This window comes from Vicia villosa, unplaced genomic scaffold (genome assembly GCF_029867415.1).
Source record: "Vicia villosa cultivar HV-30 ecotype Madison, WI unplaced genomic scaffold, Vvil1.0 ctg.001839F_1_1, whole genome shotgun sequence".
Taxonomy (NCBI): domain Eukaryota; kingdom Viridiplantae; phylum Streptophyta; class Magnoliopsida; order Fabales; family Fabaceae; genus Vicia; species Vicia villosa.
In genome coordinates, this window is record NW_026705742.1 from 264,116 (window position 1) to 281,688 (window position 17,573).

The following is a 17,573-nucleotide window of genomic DNA, read 5'->3' on the forward strand; positions in this document are numbered from 1 at the left end:
CAAAATATTTGGAAATATTATTCCAAGAATTTATCATCTCCACAGAGACTGGTTGGAAAGAATTATCGTTCGACGGATTCTTAGTTCTTGAGTTTGGGTTAAATGGGTTTTAAAGTAAAGTACGAAAAAGTAAATTATAAACAAAAAATAAAATCACTTTCGAGAGGAGAAACTAATCTGGCACAAAGGTAAACTACTAGTCACAAACTTAAACCTATCACTCTGTTGCACTCAACTTACAATGCTCGTCAGAATCAACACACATCCCTCACATCAATGTCCACTTCTGAAACACCGACGAGAGTTTAACCATATTGCTCTTTTGAGGATGTCTCAATCGGTTGAACAACACAGAGGCATTAAACTCCAATATTATGTAGATGTTAAACTCTGATATTATGTAGATGTCTATAACAACACAAATCCAAAGCATTTAAGCAAAAAGATCAAGGAAACACTGACAAAAATTTGTAAAGCAAACTTTATACAACAATAGAGTAACAAATATACATAAGTTCAGAGAAAAATTACAAAAAAACCAACAAATATAGAATACATAGAGATAAAAGAAGAAGAATCACAAATCTCCCAGTTTGTCAACTCCGATTGATGACCAATGCGACTCCGAATCATCAAGATGAAGGCTCCATTGTTGTTTTCAAGATCTCCCTATTCAAAAATGGTTGTGATGGTGTTGGGACTTAAAAATATCCAGCCCATGATCTAAAAATGTGTTTGGAACTCTATTTATAAAATTTGAAACCCGCAAATCTCGCTTAGCGATAGCAAAGCTCGCTTAGTACACTCTGATGTCAAGAACAAAAATCAGATTTTGTTTTTGCCATAACTTGAGAACCGTAACCCCGATTTGCACCCGGTTCGAAGCATTGAAAAGCTTATTTAATACTCTAACTAACAATGACTAAATGATCACCAAATTGATGATTTTTATCATCGTTATTTTGAGCCTTATTCTTTGATGAATTGCTAAACATTGCATTCCTGAAGCTTAGCCTTTGGTCTTTATTACTCAATGCTCCAACTATGAATGAATACCTACAAAAAGACATAAAAAGTATCAAACATTACATCATTTACACAAGTAACTCGATTATATACAATATGTAAACTATTACAAAATATATACAAAAACGGGGGATTTATTCACATAATACAATACAATCAATAAGTGCTACGAAACAGTAACACAAATAACGACATTTTTACACTTGAAATGTTGTTTGTCCTCAAACAATGGTCACTCAATAATGAAGAAACAGACGCAATAATCAAAGAATCATGAATCAATACGTTTTCAAAACAATGAAAAACTAATGTACGGGTAAAAATTAAAAAACACACAAGTCAAAGAATGCTTACCACTATCCTACAACGATAACATGAAAAATGAAACAAATCCTAAGTACATGTCAAAAATTCTAAAACAATACACAATCAATCATAAACCACACTTATCGCACACATCTTCAAATTTTGAAGGAAAAAAGATAGAAGTGGGGGGAAACAACTCTCACACAACAATTATGCAAACAAAAGATTAAATTATGCATACATCCTAAAAACTCATATTGAAAACATGAAAGCAAGAATCACTAGGGCTTTTCAAGGTTGTAATGTGGCTTGGTTAACAAACAAGGGGCAATTTCTAAAGGTATTTTAATAAAAATGTTTGCCTAACAAGTGAGAGAGATCACTTCTCAAATCTCAAGCATTCACAATTCTATTCAAATTTATCTGTTTTCCCAATTGTTACACCAAAAACAATACTTATTAACACAACTTATTCTATTTTTTCCTTCCTTTTTCAAGGCTTTTTCATTTATTTTCTTTTTCACATTCTTTGTATATATATATATATATATATATATATATATTTTCTTTTCTTTTCTTTTCTTTTTTTTCTCAACCTCAACCTCTTAGTAATCAACCAATAAATGAACAATCATCTCTCCCCAGCTTGAATTCAACTACATCATCATGTGAATACTCCATACTTTCTAAGGCAAGGCAATAATTCATACAGCAACACCAAATTGAGGGTTCAAGAAAAAAGGAATCAACATCCATACAAAAATAAGTGAACTAAATGCAATCATAAAACTTAAAGAATAACATAGATGTTGACAAAAAACTCAAAGGGGGGGGGGGGGGGATTAAGCAAATTTTCACTCACTCATAAGGTAAATTGACTATTTGGCCAAGTGGTTGTGCTTAAAATCAAACAAGTGCCTTGATCTTTTTCATGCTTTCACAAAAGCAATACAAATAAAAGATTCAGCATAATAAAATCCAGTTAAAACAAGAATGGTTGGTCTCCTAAGCATATATGAACAATGGAAAGCTACCTCACAATTTTTTTTTGGATCTAAGGTGTTTCAATCATGAAAAGTAATGCAAAAGAATAAGTGACATGCAAATTGTACAAAGTAAAAGCTTCCTAATCATGTTATGTTCTAGAAAGTGGTAAACGAGTACCTTGGCGATGCACAAAACTCGTAATTTATCATTACCGTACAAGAGCATGTTGAGACATTTAACTTGAAAATCCACCATGCTACCTCAACAAAAATGAACTAATAAATAAACACGAACAACAACCAATAGTATAAAAAATAAACAAAAGGATAAATATAAAAGAAAAGATACAAAAAGAATGGGACAAGAATGATTAAGAAGAAGAAGATTATTTTGTGTGTCCAGGGGACCACACTAAGCGGGCTTTTCTACCGCTTAGCGGGCTCCAGCAGACATAAAGTCCCACAAGCTTAAAACAGATCCACTTCTAACCTCTCTTTCCATTTATTGACATATACTAAATAATGAAAGAATTTATAAATGATGGGGTGCCTCCCGCAAGCGCTTGTTTTACGTCGTTAGCTTGACGCCTTTTATTGTTTCGTGCTTGAAAAGCAACCTCTCCATGACACGTCGGTGCTCTCACCACAACGCAACCTAAAGAAAGCATCCTAATCCAAACACTTAACAAACGAATCAAAAAAAAAAGTATAGACAAGTATGTGTCAAAACACAAATATTCGCAAAACTCAAATATTCACAAAATTTTAATTATCTAAACAAATTGAAAAGTGAATATTAGAGAATTCAAAACTGGTTCTATTTCAATTTTTATAGCCAACATTAAATTTACAAGAGTGATAAACATAAACATATAAATGCACAAGTATGAAAACATGTATAAATATACAAGTATGTACAAAAACTCAAAAACCAATAAACTATTGCAATGTTATCCAATACCAAAACCAATCCCCAGCAATGACACCATTTTGTTGAAGCGATAGAGGGCTAGCAACAAAAGATTTGGAAAAATTATTCCGGTAATTTATCATCTTTATAGGGTTTGGTTGGAAAGAATTTCCGTTTGACGGATTCTTAGTTCTAGAGTTCGGGTTAAATGGGTTTTAAAGTAAAGTGCGGAAAAGTAAATTATAAATAGAAAATAAATGCACTTTCGAGAAGAGAAACTAATCTGGCACGAATTAACTAATCGTCATAAACTTAAACCTATCACTCTGTTGCACTCAACTTACAATTCTCGTCAGAATCACCACATATCTCTCATATTAAAGTCCATTTCTGAAACACCGATGAGAGTTCAACCATATTTCTCTTTCGACGATATCTCGATCGGTCGAACAACACAGAGGCATTAAACTCCGATATTATGTGGATGTTAACCCCAAACTTATATTTAGAATCTAAAGCTAACATATATTCTCTGTAATCAAGATTCATGAGCTACATGTCTATAACAACACAAATCCAAAGCATTTAAGCAAAATGATCAACGAAACATCGACAAATATTTATAAAGCAAATTTTATACAACAATAGAGTAACAAATATACATAGGTTCAGAGTAAACTTACAAAAAAACACAACAAATAGAGAATACATAGAGATAAAAGAAGAAGAATCACAAATCTTCCGATTTGTCAACTCTGATTGATGAGCAATCCGACTCCGGATCATCAAGATGAAAGCTCTATTGTTGTTTTCAAGCCCTCTTTACTCAATTCCCTATCTAACAATGACTAAATGGCAACCAAATTGATAATTTTTATCCTCCTTATTTTGAGCCTTATTCTTTGATAAATTGCTAAATATTGCATTCTTGAAGCTTAGCCTTTGGCCTTTATTACTCAATGCCCCAATCATGCATGAATACCTACAAAAAAACATAAAAACTGTCAAAATGTTACATCATTTACACAAATAACTCGATTATATACAATATGTAAACTATTACAAGGTATATACAAAAATTGGGGATTTATTTTAAGAATACAATACAATTGAATCGATAAGTGCTACGAAACAATAATGAAAATAACGACATTCTTACACTTATCACTCACACACTCTAAAGGTAAAATACTTTTGGTTAGGTGGATAGGCTCAAAATCAACAAAACGCCTTGATCATTTTCATGCTTTCGTACACATCAACACAAATAAAATATTAAACACAATAAAATCGAGTTAACAAGAATGTTGGTCTCCTCCATATGATAAACAATGGAAGCAACCTCACAAAAAATATTTTGTCCTAAAGTGATTCAAGAATGAACAAGTATGACAAAAGAATAAATGACATGAAATTTTGTACGAAAGAAAAGTCTCTTAAACATGCTATGTTCTTGAAAGCGATAAACGAGTACCTTGCAAAGTACCAACTTCAAACAATATCATTACCATACATCCGCAAGTTGAAACAATCAAACATAGAAAATCACCTCAAAAATCTTCAAGTTAACGGACCGAAAATGGAGTCCAAACAACAAACAACATTATTGAGATTAACTAAAAGAATGTTAAACAAATACAACATAAATATAATAATAGGGAAAGAGTGGAAAATAAGAAGAGAAAATTTTCCATGTGTAGCAGACCGCACTAAGCGGGCTCTGTTCCGCTTAGCGTGCTACCTACAACCTGGTTTATCCAAATTGCTCCACGGCTCAATCTTCCTACTCACTATTGCATTTTATTACCTAGACCAATGAATGTGAAACTGTACAAAAATGAAAAATCATTGGGGTGCCTCCCAATAAGCGCTTGTTTTGCGTTGTTAGCTCGACGCCTTTATTGTGTCTGGATAGTAACTTCCTCTCATCATGCCATGGTGATGTCTCGTCGCACAAACTTAAAGAAAGTGTTCTAACTAAAACCCTTAACACACGTTATGGGTACAAATATATACAACACTTGCATGAACATAAAAGAAAACACAAATAAACGAATATATACACAAACATTAATTAACACAGATATACAAGTATGAAAACAAGCACAACTATAAACATACTAAAAGATAAAATAGGTGAATGTTAGATACGCAAGTTGAGAAGTGAAGATTTGAATTTAAGAACTGGTCCAATTTTAACTTGTTTAGCTAACATTCACCAAACAACGTATATTCCTATGTAAACATATACATGTAGACATATACAAGTGAACATATACAATATATACGATATGTACAAAGCTCAAGCGGAAAATATCAAAACACCAATCCGCGGCAGGGATGCCATTTTGTTGGTGCGGTAAAGCGGCAAGCAAAATATTAGAAATATTTTGGGTTTTATCGTCTCCACAAGGATCATTGCGAGGGAAAGAATGATGTTCAATAGTTTCCGCAATTCTGAGCTAGGGTTGGATGGTTTAAATGTAATAGCGGAAAATAAAACATATGAACAGGAAATAAGTACATTCTTTGGATATGAGAGAACTCTCGAGATTGAATTTCATATACCCATCAAATACTTAACCTTATAACTCATTCATACTCAAGTTAATTTACTCGTTAATATCATCATGCATCACTCACACAAAAGTTATATCTACACAAAGTGAGATATCAACCATTTTGATCTTGTCGCGATGTCTCGCGCAACTCAACCAACACGGAGACATTAAGAGTTGATACCCACTGTGAATAAGCCTAAATCTGTCTCTAGAGTCTAGAACCTAGAAAATATTCATCCAAGGACAAGATTTGAAGAGTTTATGCCTAAAGCAACTCAAATCTTAGCACAAGGCAAAAACAAGGATAAACATCAACATTGATTTCTAAAAGAGGTTTTATACAATACTAGGAGAAATAAATATACATACAAACAAGATATACTTATAAAAACCCCAATAAATGAAGCTTACAAAGAGAATAATGGAGAAAAAAATCAAATCTTTCGCGGTGTCAATCACGAGCAAAGAAGCTTCGACTCTGGATCATCCGATTACAACCTCCAAATGGTGTTTTATAAGCTCTAACATCAAAAGAATGAAAGTGATGGAGTTAGGGCTCAAAAATACCCAACCAATAACCTAAAAGTAGGATTTAAAATATTTATACAAAATTAAAAAATCACATTACACGCTTAGCCCGCTCTGTGGGCGCTTAGCCCCAAACCTATTGTGTTGAAAAAAGTTCAGCACTTGTTTTTGCCATAACTTTTGAATTATAACTCTGATTTATGCACGGTTTTAAGCGTAGGAAATCTTATTCAATGCTATATCTAGCAATGAAATAATATCATCGATGGAATACCTACAAAAAATAAGATAAAAAATCAATCGAATGATATTTACACAAAATTACGATTATACACAATATAAACGTATTTACAAACAAGTTGATGTTTATTGCAAGAAAAACTAAAGAGTCAAGCCAATAACTGCTAATTATTCATACTAAAAAACACTACAATTTGAAACTTATCACTATAGTGGAGGCCTTGAGACAACAAAATGAGAGCCTCCATGACAACGTCCAAACATTACAGACTCAAACAGGGTGTGACGACAACTTCGAGGAGGAGCCCTTGGACCTCCATCCCTTGGCAGAATTTGTTTGGGAGGATGCAATTCTCGAGAAGTTTAAACCACCTCCCTTGGCATCCTTTGATGGCAAGAGCGACGCTCAGGAGCACATCATTTTTATCAACAGCCAGATGGCCATAGTCGTAGCCTTCGACTCCCTGAAATGTAAGCTGATGGCAGGAACTTTCAAAGATGTCGCCCTGTGTTAGTACATGAGTTTGGCGAGGTCCTCGGTCACCGGGTATCAAGACTTAACGCAGAAGATGGTTCAGCACTTCGCAGCCAGCAAGAATAAAAAGGAGTCCACCACAAGCCTATTCAATGTTCGCCAAGGACTGACCGTGTCTCTACAGGAATACATGGAACGGTTCAACGAGGATACCATAAAGGTTTCTCGCCTAAATCAGGAGATGTTCATAGGAGCTTTTCGAAATGGCCTGAGAGTAGGCCATTTCAATGAATCTTTAGCTCAAAAGTCGGCTTCCAACATGTATGAGGTGATGAACCAGGCTGAGTGCTACATTAAAGGTGAGGAAAGTAATATAGAGAAACGACACTGGGATGCCAAGGAGAGACCTCCAAGCAGGTCAAAGGGGGGTATTTCCAAAAAGGAGAACCAGCAACACCCGACCCGATATCCGAGCTTAACATGCTCGAGCCGGAGGCCAGTCAATAGAAACCCGAAGTCCTTTACCCCACTCAAAGAAGAGCCGACATAATACATGAAATATATCACCTTGGACTAATAGTCAAACCGCCCCGAGCTCACTTAGTTGGCGCGATGACAGGAAGGGAGGACGACCCTTGGTGATCCTTTCATCGCATGAAGGGTCACCATACAGATGATTGTGTACAACTCAAAAAGGAGATCGAAACACTAATTCACAGCGGAAAGTTATTATCCTATGTTAAGGATGACGCTGTCGCGGGTCAAAAAATGATCGCCACGAAATTGTAACAAACAGAGTCGCCACCAAATTTTATTTATTCCAATGGGAAAGGGAAAATATTGATAAAACCCTTGGGAAATGAATACAATGAACAAGTTGGTCTTCGTAACCAAAATTGGGTTCGGGAGTCGGTTAAGCAAGGGGAAGGTATTAGCACCCCTTACTTCCATCGTACTCGATGGGACCCATTTAGTTGTTTTGAAATCGAGAGTTAGCTTAAGTCTACGTTTATTTAATGAAGAGAAAGAACATATGTTTGGTTTTTTTAATTATGGAGGAAAAAGAAAAGGTTTTTTTTTATTATGCTCGCCAAGACGTTTGTGTCTTGTGCCTACGTATTCCCAATGGGGAAAGTCAGAGCAATCGTAGTTCGAGACTACGAAATTATATTTTTTATTAGTGTGCTCGCCAAGACAATTGAGTCTTGTGCCTACATATCTTCAATGGAAGAATCAGAGCGAATGTAGTTCGGAAGAACTACGAGTTTGTTGATTGATTTTAGGATGGATGTTTGCAAACGTTTAGTAAAGTATTTGAGCAAGGTGTTCACCTAGCGCGTCCTTTACCCAAGGTATTCAACAGGAGCGAGTCCCATTGTCACTTGTTGTCCAAGTTTTATTAATGTATTTTAATTCAAAAGATCAAGGTATTCAAGAGGTGTCCACCCCTTGTCACTTAACCTCTTGGTTTGGTTAAAGTGTTTTGATTCAAAAGATCAAGGTATTCAAGAGGTGTCCACCCCTTGTCACTTAACCTCTTGGTTTGGTTAAAGTGTTTTGATTCAAAAGATCAAGGTATTCAAGAGGTGTGCACTTCTTGTCACTTAATCACTTTGATTTTATAAATGTGTTTTGACTCAAAGGATCAAGGTATTCAAGAGGTGTGCACTTCTTGTCACTTGATCACTTTGATTTTATAAATGTGTTTTGACTCAAAGGATCAAGGTATTCAAGAGGTGTGCACTTCTTGTCACTTGATCACTTTGATTTTATTAATGTGTTTTGACTCAAAGGATCAAGGTATTCAAGAGGTGTGCACTTCTTGTCACTTGATCACTTTGATTTTATTAATGTGTTTTGACTCAAAGGATCAAGGTATTCAAGAGGTGTGCACTTCTTGTCACTTGATCACTTTGATTTTATTAATGTGTTTTGATTCAAAAGATCAAGGTATTCAAGAGGTGTTCACTTCTTGTCACTTGATCTATTGATTTGATTAATGTGTTTTGATTCAAAGGATCAAGGTATTCAAGAGGTGTGCACTTCTTGTCACTTGATCACTTTGATTTGATTAGTGTATTTTAATTCAGAAGATCAAGGTATTCAAGAGGTGTTCACTTCTTGTCACTTGATCACTTTGATTTGATTTAGAAAAGTTTTAATTATATTAGGGATTCAAAGGACCAAAGATATTCAAGAGGTGTGCACTTCTTGTCACTTGATCTCTTTGATATAGTTAAAAAAGAGGATTAACAACTTGACGTTGGATCAAGCGTTTTAGGGTTTATGAAATGGGTCTAATCGCACTTGGGAGGAAAAGACAACTTGAAATGAGATTCGCACTTGGGCGAGATTTGCACTTGGGCAATGAAAAGACTTCACGATTGGGCGAAAAATGAAATAAAGAGTTTGAATTATTTTGAAGTTTTTTGTGATAATGTTTGGAATGGACTCGATATTGGATCGAGTGTTTTATTGAAATGAAAATTATTTTGTGAAAATGAATTGATTTTTATCATGGTATTATTTTAATTAACTAATTGAAATTGAAATGCATTTAACTATTTAATCAAATTAACTAAAAATCAACTAAAATAGTCAAAGTTTGATTAATAAGATTAATTACTTAAAACATCATTAGTTAATTAAGAAGAAGAAAAAAAAAAAAAAAGATGGGTTATTAAACAAAAAAAACAAACAACGGGCCATGAAGATTCGGCCCAGATGGCCAAAACCCTAAGAAGCAAAAATCATATCCGCCTCTCTCAATCAATTCTTTCGGTTTCTCACGATTCTCTCAACTCAACTCTGCCATGGCTATGAACTCAAAACAACAACGAAATCAAACATCCCTCTCGTTCGCTCTCGATGCTCTCTCGATTGCTCTCTCTTTCGACCTCGCTATCTCTCGATTTCTCTCGGTTTCGTTCATGGAATGTTCAGACAAAGACATGGAAACAACAAATAAACCCGAATCCCAACAAATCCTAAAACCCCAAATAGCACTACATTTAAAGGATATTACAGGTTACACAGCGGAATCGAAATTAACAGCATGAAATAACAAATGAAAAGGAGAGGAAAAAACCGGGTATGTTCTTGAACTCTGCTTCTTCTCGGTCTTCTTCTTTTTCTTCTTCTTCTTCTTCGTTGTTTGCAATTCTGAGTTTTTTATGTTATTGACTGAATCGGTTATTTGGTTTGCTGTTGATGAGTGTCTGAGTGTGTTGTGTTGAATGATTTTGAAGGTGTAGTTTTTGGTTATGAGTTGAGAAGGTTTAAGTTTTGGGTATTGAATGGATGGTTTGAGGTCGTGAGGTTATTGTTGAGGGAGCATTGAGGAAATTTGAATAGAGTGATAGTTAGGGTGTGTGAGGGGTGATTTGGTTGAGTTGAAATGGTTTAGTGAGGTGAGTGAGTTTGAGAGATTATGTGTATGTTGATGTGGAAGGTTTGTTTAGTGAGGATTTGGCTATGGTGTGGTGGTTTAGGTTATGAGGTTTATGTTATGAAAGTGTTGGTTTGAGGGAAATTTCTGCAGAGGTTCAGAGTGTATTTTCCGTTGATGGCCCCCTGGTGCTGAAAAATGAGGCTGTTTATATAGGGAGGAGATTAGGGTTTTTGATGAGACTTTGAGGGGGAAACTCGGTGAATTTGAACACTTTTGATGCTCTGTTGTGTTGCTTTTTTGATGCAGGTTTGTAATTGTCTATCTTGGTATAATGTTTGGACCGTTGGGACAGCTATGGTGCAGGCTGGAGCAGCTTTTGAATTTTGTTGTCTTGTGCAATGTTATCACAAGATGATGGTGATGTCGTGGAGCAGCAAGGTGTAACGATTTTTGTTTTCTTCTGGTCTGCTTTGGAGGTACAAGGAGGATGTGGAGATATGCGTGGATGCATTGTAATAGAGCTGGACAAATTCTTTTGTTTTTGTTTTTATTGGTATATATAATAAAGCAATTCTAAAGGAAAAAGGACTGTTTTTTTTATGGCAACAATATTTGAAACAAATTTAATTATTAACTAAATACCAATCCTAATTAATAATCAAACTTTAACATTTAATTATTAATAAAAAATTATATTTAATTAACAATTAACTAAAAGATTAAACTAAAAATAAAATAAAGAAATGTGACTTAAAATGCGAAAAAAGATGCAAATATGATTAAGACTTTAATGCAAAAAACCTATTCAATGACTAATGCGATATGCTAACAAATGAGATAGGATCTCTCAAAGTACAAATGATTAATACAAAAGTCTATTTTATTTTAGGTGTAGATGATGCAAAGAACATGATTCAGATTATGATCTAAGAAATGAATAATAATAAAAAAAAACTAGGGGCAAAATTAGGGTATGACAGATGCCCCTATTTAATTATCTTTAGCCAGATAGCACGAATGACTCGGTCTTCGTGATATCAATGGTAGAAGAGAATTAAATATGGAAAGACCTGAATTTTGCCCTGTGATGCAATGTGATGACATGTTATGCTTATGAATGCATGCATTCTAATACTGGGGATATGAAGACGGGAAGTAAATCTGTGGGGATTGATGAAATGGTTGATTGAAGAGTTCCAATGAGAACACTTGTTGGGGAAATGTAATGGTGTCAAAAATCATTCTCAACCAATGAGTTGAATTGATTAGAACAGGGAAACAACCAACATCGACCAATGAGCTAATGTAGGTAAACAACAATTCGATATCAACAATTGAGTTGACTTTAAAAGACAAAACTGACGTCAACCAACGAGTTGATGAAAGTCGACACACCGCTCTCAACCAATGAGTCGAGTACGATTAAAACAGGAAACGCCAACATCAACCAATGAGTTAATAAAGGTAAACAACAATTCGTTATCAACCAATGAGTTGATTAAAACAAGGAAACAACCAACATCAACCAATGAGCTAATGTAGGTAAACAACAATTCGTTATCAACCAATGAGTTGATTAAAACACAAAACTAACATCAACCACTAAGCTGATGAAAGTCGACACATCGTTCTCAACCAATGAGTCGAGTACGATTAAAACTAGAAACACCAACATCAACCAACGAGTTAATGAAGGTAAACTACAATTCGGTATCAACCAATGAGTTGACAAAAGACATAGCTAACATCAACCACTAAGTTAATGTAAGTAAACAACAATTTGTTATCAACCAATGGGTTGACTAAAACAAGGAAACAACCAACATCAACCAATGAGCTAATGTAGGTGAATAACAATTCGTTATCAACCAATGAGTTGAAAAAAAGACATAACTAACATCAACCACTAAGCTGATGAAAGTCGACACGTCGTCCACAACTAATGAGTTGAGTGCGATCAGAACAGAAATAAAGTTACCATCAACCAATGAGCTGATGAGGGTATGAAGAAATTGATTTCAATCAATGAGTTGACTCGATTTAACTGGAAAATAAGACTGAAATTTCAACCAATGAGTTGAGGAGGTAAATGATGATTTTCAACCAACGGGCTGACAACAAGAGAATGATTATTCTTAACCAACGGGTTGATTCAAGTGACAAGAGAATTGGTGATTGATTTCAACCAATGGGTTGGATCAAGTTAACAGGAAGATAATGATCTCACATGCATGCTTTGTGTTGATGTATGAGATATTTTGTTTTTTTTTCTTTTGTGCAAATTGATGCACATAGAATAATGCATGTGATTACTAATCAATGCGAGTAATGAGTTTACTGGATGTATGTCAATGGACAATGCATTTTTTTGGATGTCCATGGTGGACTGAACTTGATTTTCAACTAAAAGACCGAGCGAGATTGAAATTTTGATGTTGTGGGAGGTTGCCCCATGAATGATATGCATGATTGATGAATGCATGCTATGAATGAAATTTATGGTTTGGAATATTTGAAGAGATGCCCCAGTGGAGGGCAATGATTTTTTGTGAGGTGGAAAAGGTATTGTGGTAGGAAGCTTGTGCAATCATAATTCCCGACACCAATTTTTAGTTTGAGGAGTACTACTTGATATGGCATAGTCTGCTTGGACTTCTTGAAGGAAAGGTCTTGGCCTTGATTTGCCCCAGAATGCTGAGTCTATGGAGAATTTTCTTCAACAAAGTTTTGGATTCAAACTGATGATCCTGAGATGACATGCCCCAGTCCTTGGGAACTTTGAAATAGAGTGCCCCTGAGTGAAGGACTTATGAAGTGATGCAACCCGGATGGTTCCATTATAGGCTCTTCAAATGATTTTTATTATCGAAACTTCCTTGATGGAGAGTGCTGATTTGCAAATGAAACTAATCAATTCGAAAATGGTAATTTTAATGCGACGTGCATGCGAGTTTTGAAAACAAATCATTTATTGAAATGAAATTGTGGTATTCGATGAATAAATCCCAATGAGGATGCAATGAAATTTTGAAATTCAAGGTGTGAAAGATGATGTGATAACGTGGTATCAAACAAATGATTAGCAAATATTTAGGAGTCAGGTTAACGCAACCTTGCTTTAGTATGCTTTCAAAAGAAACCTTGCTTCAATTAGGACTTTTGAAGGTTGTAACTTGGTCAGGTTCACGGTTTAAGAAACAAAGGATATAGGCTCAAATTTGGATTTTAACCCACCCATTCTTCATGACGTACTCCAATCCTAAGTTCAGTTAATTCTCACAAGTATTCGACTTCCAAGAGAAATTTGCAGATGATGTTTGAGAACCAATGGATTCTAAGGTGGCAGACACCAATTCTTCTTTGGAAGTCACACAAGTTTGTTCTTGTTTTTTCTTTTGATAATGATCTTCTGATCTCATTTTATTTATTTTTTATCCCTAATTTTTTTGCCTAAGTCTCCTTTTCAGGTTTTGACTTAGCGGGCTTTTCTTTGATTTTTTTGGGAACAACTTGTGTAACATTTTTACAACGACATGAGAATTTGAGAATTGTGACTGCCATATTGATGTTTCAAGGGAAACAACTGTTGTAAGCTTTGGATGTTCACTACTACTTCGACATTGTGTACGAAGAGAGGATGTGGTTGAACCTTTGGTCGGGAATGGTTCCCATGAAATGATTCTCTTGGAAATCAGATGCATTAGTCATTTTAACTGAACAACTACCCTGCCCCAGGTTTTTGATTAAGGGTTTCGATTGCAAGCAAAAAGGAAACGCCTACTTCTAAGGCTCAAAAGGGGTTAACGAGGGATTATCATCCTTATATCTCCAGTGTTTGGGGATTTGAAAGAATGCCTGTACATCATCAACAAAGTTTTATTTGAAAGCACACTGATGCAAATTGGGTATTTCGTTTATCGTCATCCTCCCTCTAATCTTGTTTAGACAGAAAGCTGATAAAGAAAGTGAAGTAGAAATGCATATTTTTTGTAATTTTGAATTTGTGTAAGTGATACGAAAATAAAACAAGATAACACAATATGATTGGTTCAAAACAAAATGCAATGCTCATTTCATTAAAATTACGATTAAGGATTACAGAATTCAAATGCGACAAAACACAGTACAAACAAGGAAAATTAAGAAATGAAAAGACAAATGCCTAGTAACTATCAGCAGCAAGGATGAGCTTTCCCGTCTGATATCTGGCTTTAGGAGCATCCCTTGTGTTTCAGCACTCACCGGGGTAGAGGATTAGTGACCACATTCGGATTAACATCTCGAAAGGTGAGCATCTTGCTCTCGATCAGGTCTTGAACCTTCTCTTTCAGAACCCAACAGTCTTCAATGGAATGGCCAACTACTCCACTATGAAAAGCACACTTAGCATTCGGATTATATCCTTTGGAGAATGGTGGCGTTGGAGCTTTAGTTGGCCTAGGAGCTATCAACGACTTATGGATTAGCGCAGGCCACAATTCAGTGTACGTCATTGGGATTGGGTCGATGCGGCGAGGCTCCTTTGGTGGATCTTTCTGAGGCCTATTCTGATTCTGCTGCCTATTCTGACTTTGTTGAGAATTCTGTGGAGCACTTTGCGGAGCATTCTGATGAGAAGCATTCCCTGGTTGTTGATGCGATGGCATGGGTAAGTATGGTTGTTGATGTTGAGCAGCTGCGACATACGGATACTGATAGTAAGGCATGAATGGCGTTTGTGGATAAATAGAAGCTTGGTAGGGTTGTGGATTCTGAGTTCCTTCACCACCAGTCACTACAGCATTAGCTTCACCTTCTTTCTTTCTCTGGAAGTTTCCTGGGAATCTCTTTGGTTGGTTGTTGTTGGGTGATCCAGCAGAATTGACAATCTTGCCATTTTTCAAACCTTCTTCAACCCTTTCTCCAATGGTGACTAGGTCAGCAAAGCTAGAAGATACACTTCCAATCATTTTCTCGTAGAAAACTGGATGCAAGGTATCCATGAACATGCCAGTAAGCTCTTTTTCAGCAAGAGGAGGTTCGACTTGAGCAGCTAACTCTCTCCAGCGTTGGGCATACACTTTGAAAGTTTCCCTATCTCTCATAGTCATAGTCTGGAGTTGTCTGCGATCAGGGGCTAAGTCCATGTTGTACTTGTATTGTTTCAGGAAAGCTTCGCCTAAGTCTCTCCATGTTTGGATATGCTCCCTCTTCAAACTCATGTACCATTTCAGAGAAGCTCCAGCCAAGCTATCTTGAAAGATGTGAACGAGCAATTTGTCATTGTTGGCATAGGCAGCCATCTTGCGAAAGTACATAGTCAGATGATCTTTAGGGCAAGTGTGCCCCTTGTATTTCTCGAACTCAGGGACTTTGAACTTTGCAGGCACAGTCAAGTCAGAAACCAAGCAGAGGTTCATGGTATCAAATCCAAAGATGTCATTTCCTTCAACGACTTTCAATCTTTTCTCAAGGACATTGTACTTTTCTTTCACCTTTTCCACCTCGTGGTTGTGTTCTTGATCACCACGTTCGGAATCATCAACATGATAGACAAAAGGAGGAGGCTGAACAGTAGTGTGAACAATCGGAGGCTGTTCAGCAATGACTGGTATTGGTGCAATCTGTTGCGCAGAAAGTCCTACTCCCAAAGTATTCGCGAATGGGGGAGTGTAACCAGGTGGTAAACCAAATTCTGGCCATGTAGAAGGTGGCCTTTGAACAGTAATGGGATCCTCAACAGCTTCGGAGACTTCAGCTATGACAGTTCTTTGGGGTTCAGCATCCCTGGCTATTAGTACTTGCATCATCTCAGTGAGCTTGGTAATGCTTCCCTTCAACTCATCGATTTCCATCCTAACTTCCATGTTGTGTTGCTCTTGGTCAGCCATTCTTCTTCGGGAAACACTACGTGTCTGATAGGGATGTCGGGGAATCAGCTTGCCTTGTTAACTGTTGGCAGAAGACAGGTATGAATACTGGATTTTGGGAAATGCATGTTTAATGAATGCGAATGCGTGATGGTTGTTTTTATGCAAGAGTGATTCTTATGAGATGCAATGGCATACGTACATCATGGAATGCAACACAATGCTATTAAATGGATGGATGTAATCTGGGAAAAAACACAACCTAATGAGGAAGGCTCCTTATGATGGGATAGTTCAATGTTCTTTACCCAAAGATCCCCTCACATGATGGCTCTAAGATTTTTGATAGTAGAGATGTCTACATCACCATAGATGTAACGGGTTCTAAAGGTCCTTGAAGTTAACGACGAAATCAGATTTTCTTCATGCGACGGGTGAACCATCTTATGACAAATCTCATGAATAAGTCTCCTCCAAGTGGGGTTTTCGTATTAGCCATTCAAGGTGTTCACCTTGGGGACTAGCACTACACAACCACCTCCTAACTTATGTTTTCTCTCTTGTTTTTCAAAAGCTCGGGTTAAGAGCTTCACTCAAATATCATTCCCATACCCACAGATGAATATATACGGAAATAAAATAAAAGCGATAAAGCAAGATTAAATAAACATAAACAACAAAAGAGTAAACATAGAGAATATAAGAATAAGCATAAAGAACATAAGAATAAACAAACAAAAGCAAACACTCAAATGCAAAATGAACTAAATTAGGGTTGACTCTCTTAGGATATCCCCAGCAGAGTCGCCAGCTGTCGCGGGTCAAAAAATGATCGCCACGAAATTGTAACAAACAGAGTCGCCACCAAATTTTATTTATTCCAATGGGAAAGGGAAAATATTGATAAAACCCTTGGGAAATGAATACAATGAACAAGTTGGTCTTCGTAACCAAAATTGGGTTCGGGAGTCGGTTAAGCAAGGGGAAGGTATTAGCACCCCTTACTTCCATCGTACTCGATGGGACCCATTTAGTTGTTTTGAAATCGAGAGTTAGCTTAAGTCTACGTTTATTTAATGAAGAGAAAGAACATATGTTTGGTTTTTTTAATTATGGAGGAAAAAGAAAAGGTTTTTTTTTATTATGCTCGCCAAGACGTTTGTGTCTTGTGCCTACGTATTCCCAATGGGGAAAGTCAGAGCAATCGTAGTTCGAGACTACGAAATTATATTTTTTATTAGTGTGCTCGCCAAGACAATTGAGTCTTGTGCCTACATATCTTCAATGGAAGAATCAGAGCG

At 36.1% G+C, this 17,573-nt stretch overlaps 1 protein-coding gene across 1 annotated transcript; it reads right to left on the reverse strand.

Moving 5' to 3' along the window:
* Positions 1-14,661: 14,661 nt before the first annotated feature.
* On the reverse strand, positions 14,662-16,293 carry LOC131636807 (uncharacterized). The gene has a single exon (XM_058907401.1). It carries the CDS (start codon positions 16,291-16,293, stop codon positions 14,662-14,664), a length of 1,632 nt encoding a protein of 543 aa, XP_058763384.1.
* Positions 16,294-17,573: the final 1,280 nt, after the last annotated feature.

What these genes read in the sequence shown, in the direction of transcription:
- LOC131636807 (XM_058907401.1), bottom strand. Translation starts at nt 16,293, where the DNA reads ATGGCTGACCAAGAGCAACACAACATGGAAGTTAGGATGGAAATCGAT.